The sequence below is a fragment of the Tachypleus tridentatus genome, chromosome 4 (assembly GCF_004210375.1).
Source record: "Tachypleus tridentatus isolate NWPU-2018 chromosome 4, ASM421037v1, whole genome shotgun sequence".
Classification (NCBI taxonomy): Eukaryota; Metazoa; Arthropoda; class Merostomata; order Xiphosura; family Limulidae; genus Tachypleus; species Tachypleus tridentatus.
In genome coordinates, this window is record NC_134828.1 from 52,190,009 (window position 1) to 52,217,987 (window position 27,979).

The 27,979-nt window shown below is 32.9% G+C and overlaps 1 protein-coding gene across 7 annotated transcripts in view; it reads right to left on the minus strand.

The window, feature by feature from the left end:
- Nucleotides 1–15,845: 15,845 nt before the first annotated feature.
- Nucleotides 15,846–27,979, minus strand: part of LOC143249134 (arrestin domain-containing protein 4-like) — a 45,223-nt gene continuing 33,089 nt past the window's right edge. For 4 of the 7 annotated variants that reach the window (XM_076498495.1, XM_076498494.1, XM_076498493.1 and 1 more), the window contains 2 exons: nucleotides 27,746–27,931; nucleotides 23,158–26,441 (listed from right to left, as the gene is read on the minus strand). In XM_076498495.1, coding sequence (XP_076354610.1) covers nucleotides 26,268–26,441; nucleotides 27,746–27,931 — 360 coding nt within the window. In that variant the 3' untranslated portion in view covers nucleotides 23,158–26,267. Of the gene's footprint in view, nucleotides 19,507–20,187; nucleotides 21,871–23,157; nucleotides 26,442–27,745; nucleotides 27,932–27,979 lie in introns of those variants that run through there. The other 3 variants (XR_013027579.1, XR_013027578.1, XM_076498492.1) reach the window with 3 other exon arrangements.

Consider the following 27,979-nt stretch of genomic DNA (forward strand, 5'->3'; position numbering starts at 1 on the left):
GAGAATACGAGCCCTTATAGGGGTAGCTGTTGTAATAATTGCGTATAATGGAGGAGCTTAACCGGTACATTGAAGTCTCTGTGAATAATCAGAACATCTTTTTGGCTTTTCAGATGATCACGTGTATTTTAAGCCAGTTTTATCAAAGCACGTGAAACGTTAAAGTAAAAATGTGATTTCAATTTTTTAAGAGTTAAAAATGAATTGTATACTACAATTTAAATATTAGTCAACTGTACATTAGCTGATAAAATATATTATGTAATTGTAATTATTAAAGTATTGTTATTAGATGAAATTTGGCTTAATAAGCAAAAGTCTTCTGTATTATCCTGATTATTTTCGAGAGCGAACCAAATCTCATCCATAAATATTGAGAAATATACCATTTTCTAATCCTAGACATCATAACCCTATACATCTACAGTCATGTGAAAAAGTTAGGACACCCTATGAAAGCCTGTGTATTTTTGTAACATTTTTGGATATATAGATATTTAATCTCAATTTTAACAATACTGAGAGATTATAGGAATATAACTAAACAATTAAAACTGAAGAAAAGACATTTCAATATCTTCTGTAAATGTAATTCTACAAAAATGCATATTCTAACTGATGAAAAATTCAGGACACCCCCACATTTATTCCCACTTACAATGGCTCAACTCACACACAGGTGTATCACACCAGGTGCACATGATTAGAAGATTGTTACTCAGAATTTTGAATGAGGCTTGCCCTATTTAAACCTCAGACATTTAGTTTGGTGCGCTTCTGACTGTTGAAGTGAGAGTGAGCACCATGTTGAGAGCAAAAGAGCTGTCTGAGGCCTTCAGAAAGAAAATTGTAGAAGCTTATGAGTCTGGTAAGGGATTTAAAAAGATCCCTAAAGATTTTGAAATCAGCCATTCCACTTTCAGGAAAATAGTCAATAAGTGGAGGGCTTTCAAAACAACTGCCAACATACCCAGGTCTGGTCGTCCAAGCAAGTTCACCCCGAGAGCAGACCGCAAGATGCAAAAAGAGGTCTCCAAACACCCTAACATGTCATCACGGGACCTACATCAGGCTCTGGCTACTGTTGATGTGAAAGTGCATGCCTCTACAATCAGAAAGAGACTGCACAAGTTTAACTTGCGTGGGAGGTGTGCAAGGAGGAAACCTTTGCTCTCTAAGAGAAACATCAAGGCCAAACTGAAGTTTGCCAGAGAGAATGTAGACAAAGACCAGGACTTCTGGAATAATGTTCTTTGGACATATGAGTCCAAAATTGAATTATTTGGCCGCCAGAACAGAGGACATGTTTGGCGTAAAACAAATACAGCATTCCAGGAAAAGAACCTCATATCAACTTTGAAGCATGGAGGTGGAAGTGTTATGGTTTGGGGCTGTTTTGCTGCAGCAGGACCTGGACAGCTCACAATCATAGAATCCACCATGAATTCTACTGTGTATCAGAGGGTGCTTGAGGATCATATGAGACCATCTGTATTAAAATTAAAGCTAAAGCGGAACTGAACCCTGCAACACGACAATGACCCAAAACATACCAGTAAATCCATCAAGGACTGGCTGGAAACTAAGAGAGATTCCTGGAATGGCCGAGTCAAAGCCCTATTGACTTAATCCTATTGAGATTTAATTCTCAATTATTTATAAACTAAATAAGCCTTAAATCACAATAAAAAAGTTTGAATTTTATGCAGATTTTTACATACACGAAACTTAACACACCATTGACCTTGAAACTACTATTGGTTAATACAACAGGATTACAGTCTATTGGGGAACTAACTCCCTTATGTTTTAGAAAGAAAAACAGTACCCACAAAATTCATGTATTTTCATTTCAAACTAGTCCCTTTCGAAATACTGACAACTATTTACAAGATTTAAATCTCAATATTTATTGCTTTCAAGTATAGAGAACAAAAAATATGATTCCTATAAAATCAGAAAATTAAATTCATATAAAACATCCAAAAATTTGTTTATGATAACACATTAATGCAGAAAAGTCATGATAGGGATAGGCTATCAAAGCTGGTTTCTTATTGAGTTGTTCAGTAATGTAAATTCACGGTTTCTTCATGTTCTTGTTGCTTTTATGACATTTATTTCTTCTACTTTTCTGACATAACCTAACTGTTGCATGTATATCAGACTTTTTATTGAACATTTTAGCTGACATATCCGTGACTTCTGTGACAAAAACTAAATCTAAAAGTGTATCCGTAAACATGGTTTTTCTTAGTAGATATGTACTTGTTGTTTACAAAGTTTTGCCGGTACTTCTGTATGGTGGCTCTAGAGTTATATGAGCAAATATAAAAATATCAATATCAAAACTAAGTTATATATGTTGGATCATACAGTACGGTAAGTGATATCTTAACAAGAGCCAGTAATGAAAACAACTTCCTGTAGAATAAAACACGCATTAGCGGGTTTAATCTATAGTCAAATAAAGTGAAATCAAGCATATATATCTAAGCATTCTCCTCCCCACACATATACATACGTAAAATACACAATTTTAAAGTATTTACAAAACTGGACTGCAAATATGATGAGTCAAGGTGAGTGTTTAAGTGGTATAAATAAGACAAATTTGTATCATTTCAAAGAAGCAAGTCAGTGGATGAGAATTGAGCATAGGTATAATTAAGAATGACCATTCTTGACCAGGTGTTAAAACACTTGTTGCCATAATATATTACTAGTAGTGATCATTGTTTATTTCTTAAAGTTCGCAAAATTATCCTTAATTTTGTAGTGACAGATTAAAGGGAAAGCAACTAGTCAACACGACCCATCACTAACTGGCTGGAAGGGCGAGCATGTTTAGTAGGAGAAGGATTTGAACCCATAGCCTGTTGATCACGAGTCGGACGTCCAAACAATCAAGCCATAACATATCTCAGTTATATTCAAAGTAGCAAATTTCCGGACTTAGAACTTTAAAATTCAGGTTTCGATTTTTCGCGGTGGACATAGCATATAGTTAAATGTGGCTTTGTTCTAAAACAATCCCATTGTACATTTTTGTACAAAAAATTTAGGGTTACCAACTGCTGATTCATTCAATTGTAATCGGGATTCGATTATCTCCTCCTATACATTGTGATAAAATTCTAAAATGTGGTTACTGGTAGTCAGTCTGAAAACTAGTTATTACAAGTGTAAACAAGAAAACAAAGCTTGAGGAGCACAAACTGTATGCAATGAATAACTTGAACTGTGTGACGATATCTGATGATCTATATGTCATTACATTTTAAGTGACAGTTGAGTGAAATACGAAGATAATTAAACGAGGCACTTGAATTTGATTGTGGTGCTCTGATAATAAAAGTACTGCAGGTGGTATAATAGTGTGGGAGTATTCCGGTAGTGGTGCTATAATACTATATTCCTGTGTTTATGAACAAGAGCGTTTGCTAGATGATAACATAACAGTCACCATTCTCATATTGTCGAAAGCTAATTCAAAGCAAATATGAAAGTTACTTCATTAATTTTCTTTGTGTTCCACAATCACCGAGTTTCAATCTAATTGATAATAATTTGTATAAGCTTGAACAGTGTATTCACAACACTAATTCTCTGTCAACATTAATGAGAAAGAATATCTATGTTAACGTTAGGTGTGAAGAGATCTTAACGAATTTGCCAGACGGTGTTTAAACTCAACCTGTAAGTAGAAAAAAAACTGTGCGATGTTTTTGGAAATAAGCGTTCAGTTTGAAAGAAATAGTCGGAAAATACAGAGCTGCAAGGCACATTTAACAAAATGACAACTCTCTAAGAAATAGTCGGAAAATACAGAGCTGCAAGGCACATTTAACAAAATGACAACTCTCTAAGAAATAGTCGGAAAATACAGAGCTGCAAGGCACATTTAACAAAATGACAACTCTCTAAGAAATAGTCGGAAAATACAGAGCTGCAAGGCACATTTAACAAAATGACAACTCTCTAAGAAATAGTCGGAAAATACAGAGCTGCAAGGCACATTTAACAAAATGACAACTCTCTAAGAAATAGTCGGAAAATACAGAGCTGCAAGGCACATTTAACAAAATCAACAAATGACAACTCTCTAAGAAATAGTCGGAAAATACAGAGCTGCAAGGCACATTTAACAAATGACAACTCTCTATGGCGTCGACTCTTTCGTTGTTTTACTCCCGAACTTTTGATTAATATTAACTGGAAAACCCAACTTCATTAATTAAATCAAATGTCGAAAGGAATATTTTATCTTTTGTCGAATTCAAAATAATGTTAATGTAAATATGGCATCAACGTATATGCTGTTTACTAGACACTCCTTCCATATATACATAGCGAATATACTATTTTCCCTTCTTTTTTTTTGAATGAATGGTAATTAAACCGGTAGAGACTGTATTACAGTTTCGCGACTTTCATTAAAATCTGCTTGATATTCAGATATCTTCAGATAACCAACACAGTTTGTTAAAAATGAGCTAAGTTCCAGTATTTCAGATCAAAGTAGGAGGTAATTCTAAAGCTATTTAATAATAATGTGAGAATAAAAATATACAACCTATACCATAGTTTCACGTGTGATGTGCATATGCAACTACTAAATAAAAAACAAGGGATGATAATCAAAAACAAAAAATGAAGAAAGCAAATATGGTAATGGCCTGAAAGACTTAGTTGAAACTAACGTGTCTGTACTTCCCACTAAATGGTTTCAAAGATTTAATTTTCTAAAGTTTGACTATTTACGTACGAAAGTAATATTTAATCTATAAAAATTAAGTTAATCTATATAAGTATTTTTTGATAATAAAAATACTTAGCATTAAAAGTATAATCAAACATGAAAATCGTTGACATCATTATAATTGCTAACGGTTTTTCTATAGATTAAAAATAATATCGGTGTTCACTTAAAACACGTCATTGAGAGTCTTACTCTTCACGCTATTTGATCAATGCGTGTTTTTACTCTTTTTCAGTAATATTTCGTTATTAACTGTAATTAAGTTGATTTTCAAATCACTGAATATAACATATTCTAGAAGAGTTAACAGATCAGTTACTTGCATATTCTTTCATTCCTACTCTAAGACATTTATCAAACAATTACGCTATCTTTTATATATTCATGAAATATAAGCTGATAACGCTAACAAGCAAAAGTAATGTTTTATATGCAAAACCATTTAAACCTTGATATTTTCAATGCGTGCACAAGTTTTATAATTGACTTTTTCAAGCGTAAATTATCGTTATTTTAATCAGTGATGTCGAGAAAACCCACTTGTAGAGAAATATGTATGCAAAAACGGCTCGTTTGGGTTGAGAAAATATTTTACATAAAAGAACGAACAACGTTTCGACCTTCTTCGGTCATCGTCAGGTTCACAAAGAAAGAAAGAGGTAACTGACCGGAAGCTGACCACATGTTTGAGTGTCGGAATGTAGAGGGCGGTGTTAGATGTTTGAATATATAATTTTATTTTATTTTATTTAATATAGGTATAAAGGCGTTCCTTTATATTGGTTTATTTTGGGTTTAAGTTGTTGTATAAGTAAGGCTTCTTTAATTTTGCGTTTGTTTATGTTTGTTTATGTTTGTTTCTTTATTTAGTATTTGAGTGTTTTCTATGGTTATGTTGTGTTTATTTGATTTGCAGTGTTCGAAAACGTGTGAAGGTGACTTTTTATGTTCTTTGAATCTGGTTTCCCTTTTTCTACTTGTTTCTCCAATACAGAAGTCGTGGCAGTTATCACATTGTATTTTATAAATAATGTTGGTGTGGTGTTTGTCAGTGTAGTTTTTACATAGTATAGACCTCAGTTTTGTGCCTGGTTTTTGAATAAACTTGGTATTAACTGGAATGTCATATATACTAGTTTTCGCCAAATGTTGGTGTGCAGCAGTATATGGTTTCGTGATTTTTTAATTCGTGAGATATATTTACTTTTGTTAGTTGATTTTGCTTTTTTCTAGGTGTGTGCGTATAATGTTTTCTACGGTTTGTGGTGGAAACTTATTGATGTTGATGAAGTATTGTTTTATTTTGTCTAATTCATCGTTAGTTTTATCTGGTGAGCATAGTTTTATGGCTGTGTTTATTTGGTTTTTTAGTATGTTGAGTTTTTGTTTTGTTTCATGTGCTGAGTCCCAAGGAATGTATAGTCCAGTATGGGTGATTTTTCGGTGGATTTCTGTTTTGAATTGTGTGTCGGTTCTTGTAATTTTGAGGTTAAGAAATGATATTTGATTGCTTTCTTTCTAAACCAATATAAAGGAACGCCTTTATACCTATATTAAATATAATAAAATAAAATTATATATTCAAACATCTAACACCGCCCTCTACATTCCGACACTCAGTTACACATCCCCTTCCAAACATGTGGTCAGCTTCCGGTCAGTTACCTCTTTCTTTTTGTGTGAACCTGACGATGACCGAAGAAGGCCGAAACGTTGTTCGTTCTTCTATGTAAAATATTTTCTCAACCCAAACGAGCCGTTTTTGCATATATATTGTTATTTTAGTTTTTTGACACAGTGAGTTTGTTCAGTCACGACATTCAAATTAAAACAAACTTTCTTAAATATAATTGTGTTTTATAGAAGGAACTATGTAAATGATGAATATAAACAACTACTTTATACTTGGAAAATGTGTTTGAAATTATTAAAAATTTTATTTGAATAAACCTTTGTATCTTACGAGCAAGAAAATAGCTTTATTATACAACATATCGTAAATATAATTTAAAAACTGTGCGAAAGGAAACGAGAGTGGTATTTGAAGTTAACAAGTTTGATAGGTGGTCTGATCAGGACACTCATCTTGTAATCAGCGGGTCCAACATACTCGCTCTTTCAACCCGGGACTTTATAACTTAACGGTTAATCTCACTATTCTTTGGTACAAGAGTGGCCCAAGTGTTGGCTGTAGGTGGTACTGATTAAAGTAGGATGACATCTTTGCTTTAGCAGTGTAAGACTAGAGGGAATGTAACTGGTCATCACCACCTATTACCAACTTTTGGGTTACTTTTTTATCATCGAATAGTGGGATTGACCGTCACTAGCTGAAAGGACGCGTATGATTGGTGAAGGGGGATTCGAACCCACAATCCTCAGATTCCGTGTCAAGTGTCCTAACAACCCAGCCATGTCGAGCTTTACATATAGTTTAAAAATATTATTCAATGTATTTAGAATGTACGTGTAGTTACCTATCTGTATGTATCATATAAATATCTTTATAGCCTTCTAATACTAGTTTTGCCGTTTTTTAGAAAATAAAGTCTACTGTTAAAACATATAATTTAAATTGGCGCGGAATTGTAGCTGTTGAATAATTTCAGAAAACAAGAATTTTAGTTTAAGCTTATATATGTTTGAGTTATAAAAGTTCAGCAAATATTTACAACAATTTACAATTACAATTGTATCATAATGTCTAGTAATTTTAAGAATACATTCTCGGTAATGACTTTTTTTATTTACTTCACATGCAGATACAAATAATAGATTTTTGAAACAGTATCATAGATTGGCATATTTTTACAATGAGACGTATCATGTTAGGCCGATGGTGGCTCAAAGGTATGATGGACTGTGTAGATGAAGTTCCGTGATTCGATTCCTGTTACAATTAAAAGTAAATAAATAAATAAAAACCACGCTTTGCACTTTGTGGCTACAGTTGTGCGCTATCAGTTAAGAGTAGCAAAAGAGCTGATGTTGTCGTTGTGTGAAATCCAATAAGCAACTGTCCTAAAATTACTAATTAGAATACATCTTATTAACAATTACAACGAATATATTCTGCTTGTTTAATTGATATCAGCACACTCGTAAAACGGACGTAATGTTGTTTGTCAAGTTTATTATTTTGATACATGCTAGACAGCCCCTGGAATTATCGATTGAAAACTGGCGTCGACTGCTCACAAGTATTTCATTAAGAACGTTTCTATGGTAACTACATAAGTACTGAAAATGCAGGAAAGTTCGAAAGATAGAACAAGTCAACAACATTGTCTGGCTTTCTGAAGGCCAAACTCGATTAATTGTTTACCGTAAACATATACGAAACTGAGAGAAAAAAGAAAAGCTTATATTTAAAAGATTTCGAATGATGCTCACAAAATGACTTTCAGTTCAGGCAGAAAAAAATAGTCAACACTCAATAACATTGCACAAGAAGAATTCCCAAGCTTTAATAAGATACTCGAAATATTTTAAAATATATAATGATCCAGCAGACATTATCTGCCACTCACAGGTGACAAATTTTTGAATGGGAAATATGTTTCTCAGCAAATTGCGAAGAAAAGAAGAAAAATACCTGAAATGATCGACAGATATCAATCCGTGTAAGTAACCCATATTAAAAGGTATAACTTCTATTGAGCTATTGAAAACAGTTCTTTTTTCTGTTACCTAAAAATGTGCCAATGCTTTTTTTTTTTTTTTTAACACAAAATTAAACATTCTAGACTTTGTATTCAGGTTGACCATAAGATGACCTAAGAAGGTCGAAACGTAGTTCTGTACTTTATTTTAAGTTTTACTGCACATAGTAGCCGTCTTTAGAATACATGTTTACTTCAAGTGGGTTTCTGGTTATCGTGAATTCTAGCTTTTGTAAATAATTTCATATTGCTTTGTATAAAGTCACATAATGAGTATCATGTAAGTAGAGTTTTATAATATAAAAACATTTTGTATTTCCTGTTCTTGAATTAGTTGAGGTAACATTTTATGCTTCTATATGATTTTCAACATTTTTTGCATGTACAAATTTCTAGTTGTGTGTTGTCTTAATAACCGAACGTTGATCAAGGAATGTGGTTAACTTTCATTCTGTTTACCTGTTGTTTGGAGTCATTCTTCTCTGGTGGCACATGCATTTTCTCCCGGAAAAAGAAAGTGTATAACACATTGCTCAAGGACGAACACTGATCTTTTCCACAAGAAATCTAGTTAACACCTTGATGAAACGTCCTCCTGTATTCTGCTTCAGGAATGACCATCATTTATGTGGGTAGCGGATTTGTAAGATATAACGTCATTTGTGATTACATAAAGATGACCTAAGAAGGTCGAAATATTGTTTTATTTTAATAAAATTTTTAATATCCATACCAGCCAACTTGAAATACAGATGACGTCATTGTATTTTGTATATAGTTATTGTACTATTCTGGTCTTGTCCAGAATTTCTTCAGCGCTCCAAACTACTCTGACTGTTTTCAATTCTTGATAAAGTCTGCCTTTTGGGTAAGAACAACGCTATATAATGTCCCATGCTCTCATTAACTGTCATTCATGTTCGTTTCAAAATAAAAATCAATGCTCACTTTTCCATGAGATTTTTTTCTCGTTCCTTTAGATACTACGATTACTATTGTTATATAAATAGAGCACGTATAACTTTGAGCTAAAACAACGGCAATTTATTGTGTAGGATAGGTTTAGTTAAATTAACACAATGCGAATTCTCGATTGAGGGAAGGGAGTAGATATTCACAATATGAATATCGTCTTATATGAAATTATCATCACAACGTATACTCTTATGTAAAGTTTCACTCCAAGATATGGTGCTGAAGTGAAGTAGTTGTCCCATAAAAATGTGCTGATGTAAAGTTACCGTCTATGAATGAGGTGATAGTATTATGTTATCAGCGCAGCAGGCGGTTTTGTGTGTAATATTTTCAGCAGAAAACAAGATGATAATGTGAAGTTGTTACCGTCTCTACAAAATTAGGTAGTGTGTAAAAGAAAAAGAATGTTCCTCTTACAATTCGTATTCACTTGTGTATACTTATATTTCTAATTATTTTGTGTATATATACTCTTCAAAAAAGAAACGCAAAAGGCAAAATATGAGACAAATTGTTAACAAGTTTATTCCGGGTAGTTCTGTATGACATGTGTGAAACTTTGCACATTCACTGCTGAACATCCAAAGTCTGCAAAGGCGAAGTCCACGCTCACTAGTTGAAGTTTAACGTCACTCAACGTCAATAACGAGTATTCCCCCCGTGAGCATCAATAACTGCTTGGCATCTCCTGCCCATGGAAGCGATGAGGTGACGAATCACATCCTGTGGAATGGCTGTTCACTTAGCCTGCAAAGCTGCTGCAAGCTGAGGTAGAGTCTGCGGTTGAGGTTGTCGCCGTCGCAGACGTCGGTCCAACTCGTCCCAAAGATGTTCGATGGAGTTTAAATCTGGTGATCTGAAGGGCCAGGGAAGAACGTTGATGTTGTGGTGTTTCAAGAAGACAGCGGTGAGTCGGGCTGTGTGAAGACGGGCGTTGTAATGTTGAAAAACGACGTTGACGTTCACCATGATGGGTTGCACATGGGGCCTAAGAATCTCGTCGACGTATCGTTGAGCAGTAAGATTCCCTCGAATGTGCAAAAGGTCTGTTCTGGCATTGTAGGCGAAGGCAGCCCACATCATGACGCTGCCACCACCATATCTGTTAACATCCTGCACACAGTTTGCTGCAAAACGTTCACCTCGGCGACGGTAAACATGGGTCTTTCCATCCTGCCTATGAAGCATAAAATATGATTCATCGCTGAACCAAACATGCCTCCATCGTCGATGAGGCCATACCCGATGTGCCCGAGTCTACTGCGGCCGTGCTTGACGATGTTGCTGGGTGAGGATGACGCCTCTGACTGGACGTCGAGGTGGGATTCCTGCATCTCGTAGACGGTTGCGTACGGTATGTTCGGAAATCCTACGCAGCTCTGGTATTGTTGAGGCAGTAGACGTCGCAGTGGTGGTCCTATCCCGAAGGTGACGTAACCGGATGTAGCGATCTTGTGCGGGCATGGTCACACGAGGTCTGCCAGATCGTGGACGGTCACGAGTTGATCCATGTTGTTGGTGACGATTCCATAGCCTTGTGATGGTGCTTGGGTGGACATTCACGGCTCTGACAACATCTGATCGAGATTCGCCTGCTTCCAACCGACCAATGGTGTTGTTGCGTTGTGCTTCAGTCAGTCTTGGCGTATGTGTATTGCGTGTCGGTGGCTTAATACTGAGCTATGGAAACCGAGAACCCGTCACTTTTATAGGGATTTTGCACATGTTGCACTTGCAGAACATGCAGATCTCTCAAACAAGTTTATTGGACACGCATGCGTTTTGGCGAAAATCCGATGTTTTCCTCCGTTTTCAAAGTGCACAACTTTTATTGTCATTTTGGTCTGACAATCAGTGCCTTAACACGTATAGCATCACATACTCTGAGCTTGTAACGTTATTACATAGATTTCTCTTTAAAATAACAAAAATATCCCTTTTGCGTTTCTTGTTTTGAAGAGTATACATTGTTTATCTAATAAATACGGTCTAAAAACAATTACTCGTAAAGACCCTATTCTGTTGAGCAACAGTTTCAGCCCTTGGTTTATGTAAACGAGAAATTACTGGAAGGAGGGAAGACAAAATGAATAGAGAAAGATATGGATTACGAAATTAAAGAGGTTATAGTTACAGGTGATTTTTTGACACGGCATGTGAATAATCTGTAAGGTAAATAGGGAAAAAATAGTTATATTATGCAACCCTATGGCATAGATGGAAGACATAACTAACAGAGCAAGAGATATAATGAAGTCTTTGTGGTGCACGTGAGGGCTAATACTATAAGGAAGAGTAAGACAGAGGACCTAGTTTCTAATTAATAAGTACAAAGGATTGATAGAAGCATTTAAATAAACAGGTCATGAATTAATGTGTCAGGAATTCTACCAAGAATTAACTGTTGGACTTATGGGATCAGTTCAGTGGGAGAAGGGACATTTTTTGGGATGGATGATTTACACTCAAGTAGGAAAGGGGACGATATGTTTGCAAAAGCTATTAACTCAGCTGTAAAGGAAGTTTTAAACTAGGACTAGATAAAGATAAAGGTAAGGGCAAAGATAAACTACATGAAACAAAACTGAGATGTAGAGAAAAGTTTAGCATAGAAAATTAGTATAAACGCAGTTTTAAGAATAGGCTTAATTGTTGCTGTTGTGATGCTAAAAGTATAAAAAATAAAAGGGATGATTGAGATACTGGTAGGAATAGAAAACTTTGATATAATGGGAATAACTGAAGCATGGTTAAATGTAGATAATTTTGACTACAGAAATGTCTTTGAAATACATTATTACAGATTATTTAATAGAGATAGAGTAGCAAAGAGAAGTAGATGTATATGTAACATGTGAGCTACATCCTGTGGAATTTGGGAATATTAAGGATCTCAACAACGAGATTGAGTTCATTTGGTTTACTGTTAATGAATATTAAGGGAAAACCTCTTAGTAGGAATATACCACAGACCACTAGATGAAATTAATGAGAAACTTTAGATTGAAATTAATATTTAGGTGTTAATTAAATCATAATTATGGGTGATTTTAATTTCAGACATATTTATTAGAAAATGCTATATAGAGTCACACCATAAGGTAAGAAGGTTTCTGGAAACTGTTCAAGATGGATTTCGTCACCAATCGGTGAAGGAACCTACTAGAAATAATACTATTTTAAATTCATTGTTAACCTCTAATATAGAAATGGTTCAGAGGGTGGAAATTGGAGAACACCTAGTGATCATTTTTGTATTAGGTTTGATGTTTTGCTGCATACGGAAATCAGAAATAATGACATTTTGATTCCAAATTGAAAAAAAATTAAAAAAAATTGAAAGAATGCAACAAGAATTATCTGTTGTAAACACATTTAGCTAAATTACAATTTGTTTTAATATTCAAAGCAATTAATTCCTTACAGAAAGAAAAGTGTATCTGCAAGTAAAAACGACGTTCGCTCACAAAGAATATAAGAGACAAAATTAAAGTCAAGCATCACAAATTTAGGAAATTTCAATTAACTGATAATATAGAAGATTATAAAAGCTCAAGAAAGTTGGTCAAATAGGAAATTAGAATATCCAAAGGATGTATGAAAAAAAAAGGCTGAATACATAAAAACTAACAGTATATTAGGGGTAAACATAATGTTAGGATGGGGTAAGACCAATGAGGAAAGGCAAAGGAAGACTTGTATCTGATGATTATTTAATACCTAAGTTATTAAATTATAGATTTTTCTTTAATTTTTACTGATGAAAACTTGAGCAGTTTTCCTCATCTTGACCAACTTATATATGAAAACAAAGTATGACAAGACAATTGCATAAATTCTGAGCTTGTTAAAACAAAATTTGGAAGTTTAAAAATGATAAGATTCTCTGGGTCAGATGATCTTTTCCCAAGGGTTACAAAAGAGGTCAAGGGCTGGATGCGTGAGCCACTTACAACTATTTTTTGTAAGTATTTGAATAGTAAATAAGTACTATCAGATTGAAAATTAGCTTATGTTACTCCTATCTTTAAGGAAGGTAATAGGAGTTATTGTAGTAATTATTGGCCTATTAGTCACACATCGGTTGTTGGAAAATTTTTGGAAAGTCCAATAAAAGATACTTTGCAAAATCATTTAACAAAGTTTAGGATTTTATCGGATAGTCAATAGGTATTCATTCACCAACAAAAAAGCTTGCCTTACAAATCTGTTGACATGCTTTGAAAATGTTACTGTATATGTAGACGAGGGTAAAGGTGTAAATTTGGCGCATCTGGATTTTCAGAAATCATTTGACAAAGTGCCACACAAAAGGCTTGTAAAGAAATTTATCTTCAAAGGTGTGAAGGATAATTTAACTAATCGGATAAAGTAGTTACTTGATGGAATAAAGCAGAGTGTTGTTATAAATGGAACTCAGTTAAATTGGATTAATATTGCAAGAATAAAAACTATTTCTCTTTTTCATTTACCTTAACGACACAGACGAAGGTCAATAAGTTATTTAAATTTATTGGTAATATCATGGTCTTGAGTGTTGCTGGCTGTTGGACAGATAAATGGTATATGGGTTTTAATAATTGTAAATGCAAGATATTGCATGTTGGTTATCATGATTTGAATAATAATTTGAGTGTGAAAAATATATGTAAAAACGGCTGGTATGAGTAGAGAAAACTCTAAGTAGTGCATGCCATATATTCCCGACATCAGCAGAAAAATAACCAACATTTGACAAAAACTAGTAACAAAATATGACATTTCAGTTAATACCAAGTTTATTCAAAAACCAGGCACAAAACTAAGGTCCATACTATGTAAAACTACACTGACAAACACCACACCAACATTATTTATAAAATACAATGTGATAACTACCATAACTTCTATATTGAAGAAACAAGTAGAAAAATGAAAACCAGATTCAAAGAAAACAAAAAATCACCTTCACACGTTTTCGAACACTGCAAATCAAATAAACACAACACAACCATAGAAAACACCCAAATACTAAACAAAGAAACAAACGCAAAATTAAAGAAGTGTTACTTATACAACAACTCAAGCCCAAAATAAACCAGTATAAAGTAACACCTTTATACCTATATTAATAAATATAATCAAAATCTAAGTACGCCCTCTACATTCCTACACTCAATTACACAACCGCCTTCAAACATGTGGTCAGCTATGGGTCAGTTACCTCTTTCTTTCGAAGAAGGTCGAAACGTTGTTCACTCCTCTACTTAGAGTTTTCTCCACTCATACCAACCGTTTTTATATATATAAATTATCTGCAAATGGGTTTTCACGTCTTCACGGAATAATTTGGGTGTGTTTGTATGTTTTTCTCTTAGCAAAGACACAGGCTGTGTCTGCCGAGGGGAACTGAGGCTTTGATTTTAGCATTGTAAATCCGTAGACTTACCGATATGGCAATTGGGAGACGAATTATAATTTGGATTGGAATAACCTTAATAGTTTTACGAAAGTAAAAGATCTTGTTGTAATTGTTGATCAGTCTTTTAAGCTATCTGAACAATGTTCTGCTAGCTTGTGGTAGGGTAAAAAGAAATTTAGCTTCTTCTCACAGAAATAGTGAATACAGGTCTAAAGAGGTTATAATTTCATTGTAAATGTCTCTGACTAGGCCACATTTGGAGTATTATGCTCAGTCTTGAACTCCTTACCCTAGGAAAGATATTGAATTATTGGAAAGAACTCAGAGAAGGATTGCTGAAGTAGTAAATGAGATGGAGAAGTTCATGATGACTAGAAACCCACTTGAAATAAAAATGTATCTCAGGACGGCTGGTATGAGTATTAATACTTTTATTGACAAAGAGAGAACAACGTTTCGACCTTCCAAGATCATTTTCAGGCGTTGGAAGTCTTTAAGATTTTAGAATAAATTGATAATGTTGATGCATCAAAGTTTTCATACTAAACAGCGACAATTATAGAACTAGGGGCCACAAATATAGATCTAAACAAGGCGAAAGTAGTCTTCAGCTAAGGCAATTTTATTTTTCAAATTCAGTGGTTGACCTATGAAATGAGTTGCATTCGGATGCTGTGGAGGCAGTAAATTTGAGAGAGTTTAATGGAAAGCTTAATAAATATATAAATAATAAGAGTTGGCTTTATTTTTGTATTTAATAGTTTTAGTTTGGTTTAGAGAATGGGACAGCCTATATGGACCAACAGGTCACTTATTGTTCCTAAACATTATGTATATTATGTTTGTTATTTAAATATAGCACACCAGGAGCTATACATTGTCTAATTTCTTAAAGATGTAATCATTTAGGAACATATAGAAATGACACAGTTGTCTAACATCTTACAATCTGGGCTACGTTTTTCAAATTTATTTGAAGGGTAAATTCTTCTGACAAATTGACAGCTCAAGAACACACTTTATTTACAAATAATACAAAATGAAATATGTACAGATTGAAAATTACTAAGATTAAATTAACTTCTATAGAAATATGGTACAATTAAGCTACTATACAATTCTTGTTACAATTCCTACTCAGTTAAAGACTCTTACTGACTTTTGTTCATTTGTATGGTGGTCACCAAGAAAATTCAGTTTATATCATGTTATGAAACCGAAAACTGTTATAATTCTTTTGAAATATAATGACACAGAGTGCATACAAGGACGAAGAATGTTTTAATTACTTTGTTACATCACTTTGTCATTACAACAATAAGTATCGCTAATATTTTAGTAAATGTTTATGAATACGGTGATATACTTCTAAGTTTTGTAGTCTCACAGGAAAAGAAATTCTCTACATGAATAGATCTATCTCTTATTTAAGTGAAATCATTTGATAAAGAGCGTTTCCATAAGATTCTCATAAAATACATAAAATATCATCCACCAACGTCATTATATTTCTTTCTAAAGAAAATCGTTCAAAGACCTTCCTTATTGTAACAATTGCATATTTTTTACACCTTAAATGTAAATCAAGTTGATATAAGAATTACTAAAATTTAGTAAAGTTCATTTTAGTAACAGGAATAAGTCATAACACACAATCATACAGATTTAGTTATTTGAGTTCAGAGTTGAATGTTATACATTTGTAAAGTAGTCTTGTGACTATCGATAAAAAACATTGTTTTAACAGTAAACAGGTTGCAAATTAACATCGAGCGATTATCATTATTCAAAAGCTATAACATGCCGTTTTGACTAATATCAGGAATATTTCTGAGAGTGAAGGCGAAATAGACTATTATTATTAGTCTGTATTGTTGCACTAAAACTATTTTATTTGCGCAAATCTTTGGATATTTTGTTGCTGAAATAAAATCAGTGGAACAGGGTTCTACTTTTATGGATAAAAAATCGTAACAGTGGTTAATATCAATTGTTTGTAATATATCTTCACGGTCGTTTGTCAAGAACACTAAATCATACAATGATTACCATGGTTATGATAACTGTTGTCAGTTTGGGGTTTACATAAATAACTCCAAGGCTTACCCACCTATAGAGTGCCAACTGAGAACAGAGGCACCATTTTCACAACAGACTTTAGAAGATCACCATGTTGATTCTGTTCCATTTCGAGGGGTCAACATTGGATTAGTGTCACTATTTCTATTTAGTTTGCTTAGGTCTTGTCAAACGTTTGATAACTCTTTGGACTAAATGATCACTTGGTTACTGATTGTTTGTCTCCCTTTGCTATAAAGCCTTGCTCTTTCCAAAAAAGTCGATTACTGGAAAGATACAATTCAACAGATTTTTCTATATATTTGCCTTGTTATTTTAGCTTCGTCCTGGATACTGTTCCCAAGTGGTACAGTGGTAAGTCTGTGGAGTTGCTCTGATAGAAACCGAATTTCGATACCCTTGTAGCTTTGTGCATAGTAACAAAACATCAGAACAAAAACAAATCCTGGATACAAACACATACAATAGTTTTATGCTTTGTTCTGCTGGTATTGCTGTATTTCTCAGTCCTAAATTGTTTTTCGCATGTTGCGACTGTGCTCATCCTATACTATTATTTTTTTTGTCAACCAGTATGATTAACAAAACCAATGGGTGTACAATTTTCATGGGCTATTTCATTTGGCGTCCTTTGGGTACCTTTTTCTCCCTTCCTTATGAAAATTATTCAAAGAGACTGAGGATGGTATGGAAAACAGTTTCCTCTTATTCATATTGTCTGATGGCATTTTGAAAAGATAACAATAAATGAAAGTTCTGAGGTGTATTTGTTACTTCTTTCAAAACGTTTTACTTTTCTGAGCTATTTCCTGCTGAGTTAGTAGTTGTTTTTATATTTAGAAATAAATGGACAGTTCAAGCCTATGAATCATTATATTTTAAATATATAATATTACAAGACACTATTTACATACCATCTTAGTAGCATATAATATTTCTTACTGCATGCAAAAATAGAATGAAGTACATAGTTTCCTATATATAAATTTGTGTTGAATTAATAATTCGTTTTTTGATGAGCATTATTACCTGCCTGGTAGTTGAGGGTTTGATAAATGGTCATTTGAACCTTGTGTTTCCTGGTTACTTGACAGAGAAAAGAGTGAACAAGGCAGTTACATGTATGAATGTAGAAGAAACAGGACAGAGGTTACACATCATAAAGTTAATATACTAGTTAAAAATAAGTCAGGGTTTGTTATTATATTTATTTACTAATAGCGCTTTCAGTGATGGCAGCAATCTACAAATATTTCATACATTATCACCTATTAAAATATATACAAATATGTTTTGTTTCTGGTGCAAAAAACACACACTTAAAACACTATAGAAATGTAAGAAGTGTTTCTATTTTTACAGTAAATTTTACTGTTTTGTTCAATCTATATAACTGATATCTGGAAATTCAATTCAAAGCATGTTTTCATCTTTGGTTAACCATAAATTGAAGGCTGGTTTTAAAGGGTTATCTGAAAGCACAAGGAATGCTAAACAGTGACATGCAAGACCAACGATTTTCGTCAGAAAAAGTTTCATTTGTTTGGAATTAAGCAATAAATTACGCAATGGGATATCTGCACTCTTTTTACCAGGGACCTTAAAAGCCGGTTTCAAAAGATGATAATATAAAAAAAGTGAAAATGAGTGCACGAGTATGTTTATTTTCCAACACAGTATTGCTACAGAATAGATTCATTTTTGAAGTAATAAATTTGGTAATTTGAGACAACATTAATTTTACAGCTCCTAAAAGTACATTTTCTGTTCTGCTATACATTTTTGAGTTACTTCACTAAAGTTATTAGGTTAGTTTGAAGTTAAGCATAAAACCACACAGTGGGCTATCTGTGCTTTGTTCACCGTGAGTATCGGAATCTGATTCTAGTGCTCTAAGTACACGGACATTTTACTGTGCCACTGGAGGGCTTGAAAGTTATTAAACATGTGCTTATTAGAAATCTCAAAACGTATATTAGAATAAAAGTTCCCAGCTCTCCCAACAATCATTGTGATCATAATTTTTTTAACTATCTGTGTTGTTTATGATACAATTTAGAAAAAATGTAACATTTCTTCCTATTAAGGTTTTCTAGAAGTTGAGACATAGCATCATTCAGTTGCTGGATTCTGATAAAAAATCTTTATATTTGTTATTTATTTCAAACATTTTATTTAGGATTGTGTATGGTTACAGTGAAAGTGAAGACAATGATCCACCGCCCAAAAGTAAGCAAAATAATATATAATATTAGCCTAATTAAATGTCACTAAAATTTGAGAATTAGCATCTTGTCTTGATTTCTAATGCTTCTGAAATTCAACTTTCGGTTACAGGTTTGGTTTAAATAAGTAATTTCTATCAATTCTTCCTTGCCAGCTCCTCTTGAAACTTTGTGTGCTGTTAATATACAAATATTTGCAACCTTACAGTAGGCAGGTCAAATTAATAGGTCTCTATTCTTTATTACCATCTTCCGTTGAGAATTTGTATGTCGTATAATGATGAAAACTCATACGCCCAGGATTTCTTCTATAATGAAGGACTGGATTATGGCTGATCCATGGATTCCTGTTATAGTCCTATGCTTACAGAAACCGAGTCAAAGGGAAAGGTGTACTGCCTACTAATGTGCAGAGGAAGAAGTAGGCAAACTCATTTACAAGTGTTTTGATTCTGTTTTTAAATATTATCAATAAAGTTCTTATTGAATAACGTTTTACCATTAAACAATGAACTACTTAATCATAGCAAACTGTTACCATTTTTATTGAATAACGTTTTACCATTAAACAATGAACTACTTAATCATAGTGAATTGTTATCATTTTTATTGAATAACGCTTTACCATTAAACAATGAACTACCTAATCATAGTAAATTATCATTTTTATTGAATAACGTTTTACCATTAAACAATGAACTACTTAATCTAGTGAATTGTTATCATTTTTATTGAATAAGGTTTTACCATTAAACAATGAACTACTTAATCTTAGTGAATTGTTATCATTTTTATTGAATATCGTTTTACCATTAAACAATGAACTACTTAATCTAGTGAATTGTTACCATTTTTATTGAATAAGGTTTTACCATTAAACAATGAACTACTTTATCTAGTGAATTGTTATCATTTTTATTGAATAACGCTTTACCATTAAACAATGAACTACTTAATCTTAGTGAATTGTTACCATTTTTATTGAATATCGTTTCACCATTAAACAATGAACTACTTAATCATAGTAAATTGTTATCATTTTTTATTGAATAACGTTTTACCATTAAACAATGAACTACTTAATCTAGTGAATTGTTACCATTTTTATCGAATAACGTTTTACCATCAAACAATGAACTATTTAATCATAGTGAATTGTTATCATTTTTATTATATTGTAACAATATGTATTTGCAAATACTAGTACAGTCGTTCCAAAAATAATGTTTTTTATATTTTGTGGACAGTGATGAATAGCTACTTTCCTTCTAGTCTATCACTGTTAAATTACGGATAGTTAGCGCAAATACCACTCGTGTATATTCAAATCAAACCAAACCCAATATACTTACTTATAAGCAAATATATCTATATACACTGTTTTTCTCTCCGAAATTGTGCCATATTCATGTGCCTCAGCTTTAGAGAATTTGGTCCAGCTCTGGGTCAGGGGAGGCTACCAGGTTTAGCCAGATGAGCTGACCTGGTGCTGGCCTGCTGTGCATTTTGACGCCAGACCAAGTCCAACTGCTGGCTCAGAAATCACCCCAATTATGGGACAAATTTATTTTACTGTGTGGGAAGTAATATTTTTCAAAAGTATCCTGAGAAGCATACTGGAGAAAGCTATGTTAGAGCCAAGAAAATTTGTTATAAATTATTAGAGTATGTGTCAATGTGTAAAGAAGATAAATGTATGAATATCCAACAAAGTCATTTATGAGTATTCTATCACAAAAGTACAATAAGTACATGCAAAACTCATGGAAATGCTTATTAACCGAGATATAGTTTTGCTATCCTGCTTCTAACTGTGATATTTAAGCAGGTCGTTCTTGTAATCTGGAACCCTTACAATCTACCCATTTCACTGGCTTACTGTTTAACAGGGATTTATTTGACTTTACACTTTTAATCTAGACGTTTGCTACATGAGATAGAAGTTTGACAGTTCTGGTTATTTCCTTCTTCAACTAATCAATGGGTTTTCACTTTTTATTGCTAGTTACCCTTGAGAATTTGTGTGCTGTAGAATGATGAAAATTAATACACCAAGGTTTTCTTCTATAATTAAGGGTTAGACTTTCTTTGGATAGTGGGTGTATTTTTTTTATTAATTTATTGATAGGATTTCTCCTTAGTGATACAGCAACATGTCTACGGACATGCAACGTTCGAAACTGACTATTTTTTTGTGTGTGTTTTGGGGTGGAGCTTGACATAGCTGGTAGTTGGCGTGCCTAAATTGAGAATCCGATGATTTATTGTTTGTGACCTGTTGCTGAATAAAATACCCTCCGCACTTGAAAGATATGAGTGTGTTATAAGTATGAAGGTAAAATCTCAGTGTTCCAGCCGACAAAAAATATTTCAACATTAGCGGTTAGTAATATTGACTTGCTGTCTTCCCTCTAGTCTCTAAGTTTAAAATTAGGACGTAGATAGTACCCGAGTAGTTTCTTGTAAAATTCAAAAAGCAAGCACTTGTCAGCACATTCGTATTTCAGATACTGCGTAGATATATTGATATATGCTGCTTTGGGAGTTGGCATTAATTTTAGAGTTCCATCGGAAAATAATTCTTTGTAATTGGAGAGTTTACTTATATTAAGTCATAGAACAACTTTAGGGTCACACTCACAAATTGGGTTTTTAAAATTTCTTACCTTTTGGTAGCTCAGCTTGAGCTTGAGAGCTGATAAAGCTAAAATTTGAGGTTATCCCTCTGGTGGTCATAACTCGGATATCTCGTTGTGCAAATTTGCGCTGCAGAAACAAACAAAAATATTACGCTTCTTTTTATTTATTTTATATTGTATTTTCATTAATATGAGATATATATACAAGTGTATTTGTGGGAAATTGTATTTTATTCCCACTTTCGCATTTATATTTAATAGGAATCAAGCTGTGAAAAGCAAACGTTTCTGACGTTTCTTGTGAGTTGTATTCCTGCTTGGTGTCTCAGAGTTCAAAAATATCTTTTCCTTGTGTGAAAGTTATTTTTTAACTCGTTATACTGTTAGTGATGAAAGAGTTTGAGTAACTTATGACCTTATTTGGAGGTAAAAAAACTCTTCAGTCATCCACGTGGATATACATTGCGACACAGTTTGAGTACCAATATGTTATGAAACATGAATAATTGTTTTTTCTTCCTGAATCTCAGTATCCGTATATCTGGTTAATTTTTATATGGCAATGACTTATTTGTTTAAAACCGTTTAAATGTAATGGCGTATTGTTTTCTTCGTGGCTTCAAATGATAAATCACTGCATCATATAAGGGAATGTATTGCATTTTAATATATTTCAATTTTTATATATGATCACTTAAGCCGACATCCCAGCCTGATATAGGAACTGAAATTGTTTTATGTAAATCCTATGGTCTGATCAAGGCTTGAAGGTAGAGTACTGGTTCGCAGTTCGCACACTGAGATCATGCTAGCGCTAACAGAGTGAGGGTGAAATCCCATTATTCGTTAAAAAACAAAACAAACGGCGTCTAATAGATGGCAGTTGTGCTGCATACCTTCTAAGTTACTAATTCAAAATTAAGAACTGTACTGTACAAACTGGTTTCAGTGTCGATCTACGTGGAAATTTTGAAACCAGAAACGATATTAAATAGTAATCTTAAGCTGTTCAACAATGCATAAAATACGTAATGAATATAGATATGTTTACTAATAATTAGACCTTTGAGGTTTAATTTGTAACTTTAGAAACGCATATTTTATCAAGAAAGATGACGCACCTTTTTGTAACTTGATATTTATTATAATATTGTAATGAATGAATTCGGAATACCACAGTTTCGCAGCAACTCCACATAAACTTTAAATATTGGATGAATAACTTATATCAACAGGTTTGAAGTACTTAAAGCTACTTTTCAATATTCTTGAGCTAACAATTCTCAAGCACTCAAGCCAGAACAAACTATCGTTGCTAACATTTCACACATTTGTTCAGTCGCCCCTTTTTCTACAATAAAAGTAAAAAATTTACAATGCAGTTTGAAACAATGAAACATAGAATACTCTAATGTGTTGTTCTTGAGTTTATTTCACACGTTACCAAAGACTCAGTCATCTCTGTAATACATTTCTTTTGTTCAGTAAAATATTCTATTATAACTTTAAACTTGGATATATCAGAGAATTTACGTGCGCACACGTATATCTACTTATACAAAGTCTGATCAAAACGTTTTAAGACTTTTTCTGCTACAGGTGCCAGTTTTGAGGCAGTGACCATTACTGAAGTGCGTATAAAGTACAAATAGTGATCTACCCCACGAAGAAGCCATTTATCCAGACCTTATACCCGTGTTGCGAAAAATATGTTAAAAGACAGACGTATCTTTTGCCCCTGTCGTAATGAAGAAAAGACAGAAAAGAAGAGAAATTTGTTTACATTAAGTTTTGTGTGAAAAATGATAAAGAAGGAACACAAATACTCGAAATGTTAAGAACTGCCTTTGGTGATGACTGCTTAAGTAAGGCTGTCGTTTATTAGTGGAAAAAACGCTTTCAAGATGGCTGGGAATCGATCAGAGATAACCCACATTGTGAGCGACCGTCGACATCATCCACTGATGAAACAGTCGCTAAGGTGAAAGAAAAAATTCTAAGTGATCGACAATTAACTATCCGCAAATTTGCTGATGAACTGGGTATTTCCTTTGGATTGTGTCAGGCGATTTTAACCGAAAAACTCTGCACACACTCCTCAGTTTGCTCAAGAATGTTTGGCAGAAAAAAAAACACATTCCCTTATTCTCCAGATCTGTTTTCGTTCCCAGAAATCGGAATTAAGTTGAAAGGAAAGTTTTGATGAAACTCTAACCATCCATAATAATTTGAAAGCAGAACTTAGTCACAAAACAGTTGAAGAATGTCAGCATTGCTTCCAAAAATGTCAGAAATGTTGAAAAAAGTGTGTATCAGCTGGGATGGGTAGGTGGGATTACTTTGAAGGAGATAGCATATAATATTGATGTGTGCACATTATTATTCGGAATAAAAGTGAAGTCTTAGAACTTTTCGATCACACCTCGAATGTACACAGTTGGCACAGAACTTTTGTAAGTCTACACTTCAAAAAAGAAAAAAAAAGATCGTTAGCACATATTTCTATCTAAATATTTGCAGAAAGGCAGCACGACTTATTTAAAAAATAAATATAGAATATGTAAAAATAAACAATTAAACGTACAAACCAAATGGGAGAAGCGAGAAAAATATATAATTGTGTCCATTTGATGACTATTTCAAAACATTATTAATTTGCGAGTTTTGAAAATCTAAGTTTGAAGCTGTATATATACGTAAACCTAAATTTACTTGCATTGAATTAAAGCCAAAGAATAACGTTCATAAAACTGTTATTAGAATACAGAATAATGATATTTATTATTTTATTCAATATTTAATAAGATACTCTAAATAATGAGAAGTAAAAAACGATGGATGACAAGGAGGGAAAACGTTACGTTATTTGAAATAAAATCCTTTTTTGTTTTCCTGTTTAGCACACAGTTACACTGTTCTCTGCCAACAGTGGTTATCGAAACTTCAATTTAGGCATTTTAAGCCCACTGACTTGTTGCTGTGTCATGGGGGGAAGGTTATTCGATAAACTAAAAACAGCAACCCCATACTATTATTTATGAGTCGTTATGCCTTCTTGCTGTTACGAATATTTTTTAACCTATTGGTGATGCCACTGTTTATGCTTACCTGAAAAATACATGCGATGAAAAATGACTTAATAATTATTCTCTTAACTCATAATTAGTAAAATAAGAAAATAGTGATGTTATAAAGCTATGAAAGAACAATGAAGGGGTAAACCTACCACAATTTATTTTTGTCAGGAAATATAATTTAAACAGGACAAAAACTAGAACGAAATGCCTTCTTTTTTGTTACTTTTTACAATACGCCAAATTAACGGGAGACATTAAAATATATTTCAGGTTATATTAAAACTAATTATGAAATACACACAAAGTTGATAATATTACGCTTACCAAGAAATAAAAATAAAATAACACGTTAATTAGAATACTTTAGCGGGTTATGTTTAACTTACAAAAAGCGCACATGAAGGTATTCAACTAAGTCTTGAAACAAGAAACATTGAAAGAATAAGTCCATTACGTATTTATATTCGTGGTAAAAGTGTAATGAATGCGCTTATTTTATGCGTAATTTAAAAGTCATTTGTTCCTATTTAAATGAAAAGTCTTTTTCTTAATCATTAAAATGTACTAATAAAAACATTGTCTGTTAGATTAAACGTTGTTGAAATTCCATATTCTGTAAGTGTAAAGTCAATTGTTTTAAGCAATTAGTCCTTTTCATTGTCTGATTTTAACCATTAAAAAGTTTAAGCTCATTAACCAAAATAGCATTTGGCCCTATAAACAATAGATTGTCTTTTGAATTTAAAGATTTAAAATAATATAGTATTAGTTTTAAAGATTTAGTTGTTTACCCTTATAATTATCTTTATACAAAATAGCAAACCATTTTATTGTTTTGTGAATCTATACTAAAAAGTAGTTTCTTTCCAAATTCTTTACTGTTTGATGATAGAAAATATGATATTGGTTTTTCCATGCTCAAAAGAGACTTCACTTAAAAATTTCTGAATTGAAAATATTATAACACTGAATCAGTATTGTCATCACACAAGTAACACCGAACTGTCAGAATACTCAGATGACAAAAGTAATCGGACAAACTCATCATCCACAAGAAAATTGTGGTTGTAAATGCTTATTCACCTATGCTTTAAAAGAAAACAAAAAGACAAAACACTAACATACAGCAATATTCTGGTATTTGAATCCTTGAGTAAGAATAAACGCGATGAAATTTGTCACTAAGTCAAGCTTCTTTAAGCTTTAGAAATCGGAGTTTTCCTGATAAGATCGTCACACCGAAGAAGCATATTTATTTTTCCAAGCACATTAAAAATATTCCTTCACATAAGATAATCCACACCTACCGTCTTCTATATATATAGATAGTAATAATCATTACTCACTGATAGAACTGAATTAATATTTTAGCTGAGATAGAAACTAATAATTTCGAAGACAGTAGAAGTAGATGATTACGTGTGCTGTATTTAAGGGTTATAGTGCTTTACTCCAAGGTTTTTGAAGTAAGCCATGGTCGAAACACAGGTAGAACTGCGGGGTAATAAGAATCTCTTTTCCTCTGGAGTGTACCATCGTTGTTTCTTATTGGGTAGGTGGCCATCATGATTGGAAGTTGTAGTTTTATCTGCTTCTTTGATCCTTTTGAGTAGATAATGAACTAAAAGAAACAAAATAATATTTTTGTTTAAATACTTTCCAGATGACGCTACTTTGTATCAACGTGATAAGTGTTGCTTATATCATGAATGTTTGTTTGTTTTTGTTTTTTAATTTTGCGCAAAGTTACTCGAATACTTTCCATGCTCGAATTACTTTTGTAATTAGTACAAAAGAGTTTTACGGTGTTATTTTGCGTTATTGCACAGCGAAAATTAAAAACAGAAATTTAAAATTATAGTTCATTTATAAAGTTCCCAGAGGTTCAGTAATAAGTACGAAGGCACTAAAATCAGTGGTAAGGTACAGCCTTGTAGAGGTTTTTTTTTAAAAAACAAAACAAACAGCATCATATTTAAGAACATAAAAATGAATATGAATTTTCAGATGATTGTTTAAAATATTCAAATAGACGATTAGTAATAAAAATGTTTCCTCAGTACATCTTGTAGTCATAATAATTATGGATAAATGTTCAATAAATGCTAATGTATTTTTGTGTTTAAAATACTTTTATATTTTATGGCCAAATCCCATAAACCTCTATAATTTTCCTCTAAAACTTAAATGTGAGCTGTAAGTAACAACTAAACCTACTTTCCCAAAATCTAACAGTGAGTTAGCTCTACCTCAGATCCTTTAAAACCAAAACAATTCTCCATAGTGAGTTAAACCCGAAATTCTTCAAAATCCAATAGTCTGATATGGTTTACTTTCGGAAACTCCACATCCTGTTGTATATTACCTTTAATCTTTAAAAGTCTTTTAAGTCGAACCTTCAGCTCAAGAAATTATTACACTTTACTTTCAAACCCCACGGTGTAACATTCATGAACATCAAAATTCTACCCTTAAATTTTACTAGTCTAATATATGTTATTATCGAAAGCCAAAGAACTATTTTACTTTATTGTTGACCCAAAGACTGGTTCAGTGTGCTTATAAATCCTCAGAATGTTTCTACTACATTTTAGCTCTTAAATCAAGGAAGAGAAAACACGTGATTTTGAAAAATGAATTGAAATAGCAAACTGATTGTTTTTAAAACTTCTTATCGTTTTATGTGTTTATTTATATTCTACGTGAATAATAAAACAAAATAAACTAAAGTAAAATTTATAACCTTATATTCAGTGCATATAGTAAACCAACTGATAAGCTCTATGGCAAAAAATAGAGTACTCTAGAGACAGAACAGGAGCTTATGTAAAAGAAAAGCTGTTCAAAAGTTTCTACTTCGTAATGTAACTGCTTTAATTACCACATCAAACTAAACAGATGAAAGAGCTCTTCCACAGAACTTACATAAACATCATATTGTATGCGAATCAGGCGACACCCTCGGAGATTTGTCGGTGGAAGGGGTGGGATGTGGAGTAACTCATCTTTCCATTGGTCAGTTGAACCGGCTGGAATTTGACCTTTCTGCAAGGACGCCAATTCTCTGGTCTCGGCCTGGACTATTTTATTTTTATAACTGTACTGGATCGTCTGCAGAGTAAATACAAAAAAAAAAATTACGCATAGATTAAATTAGCA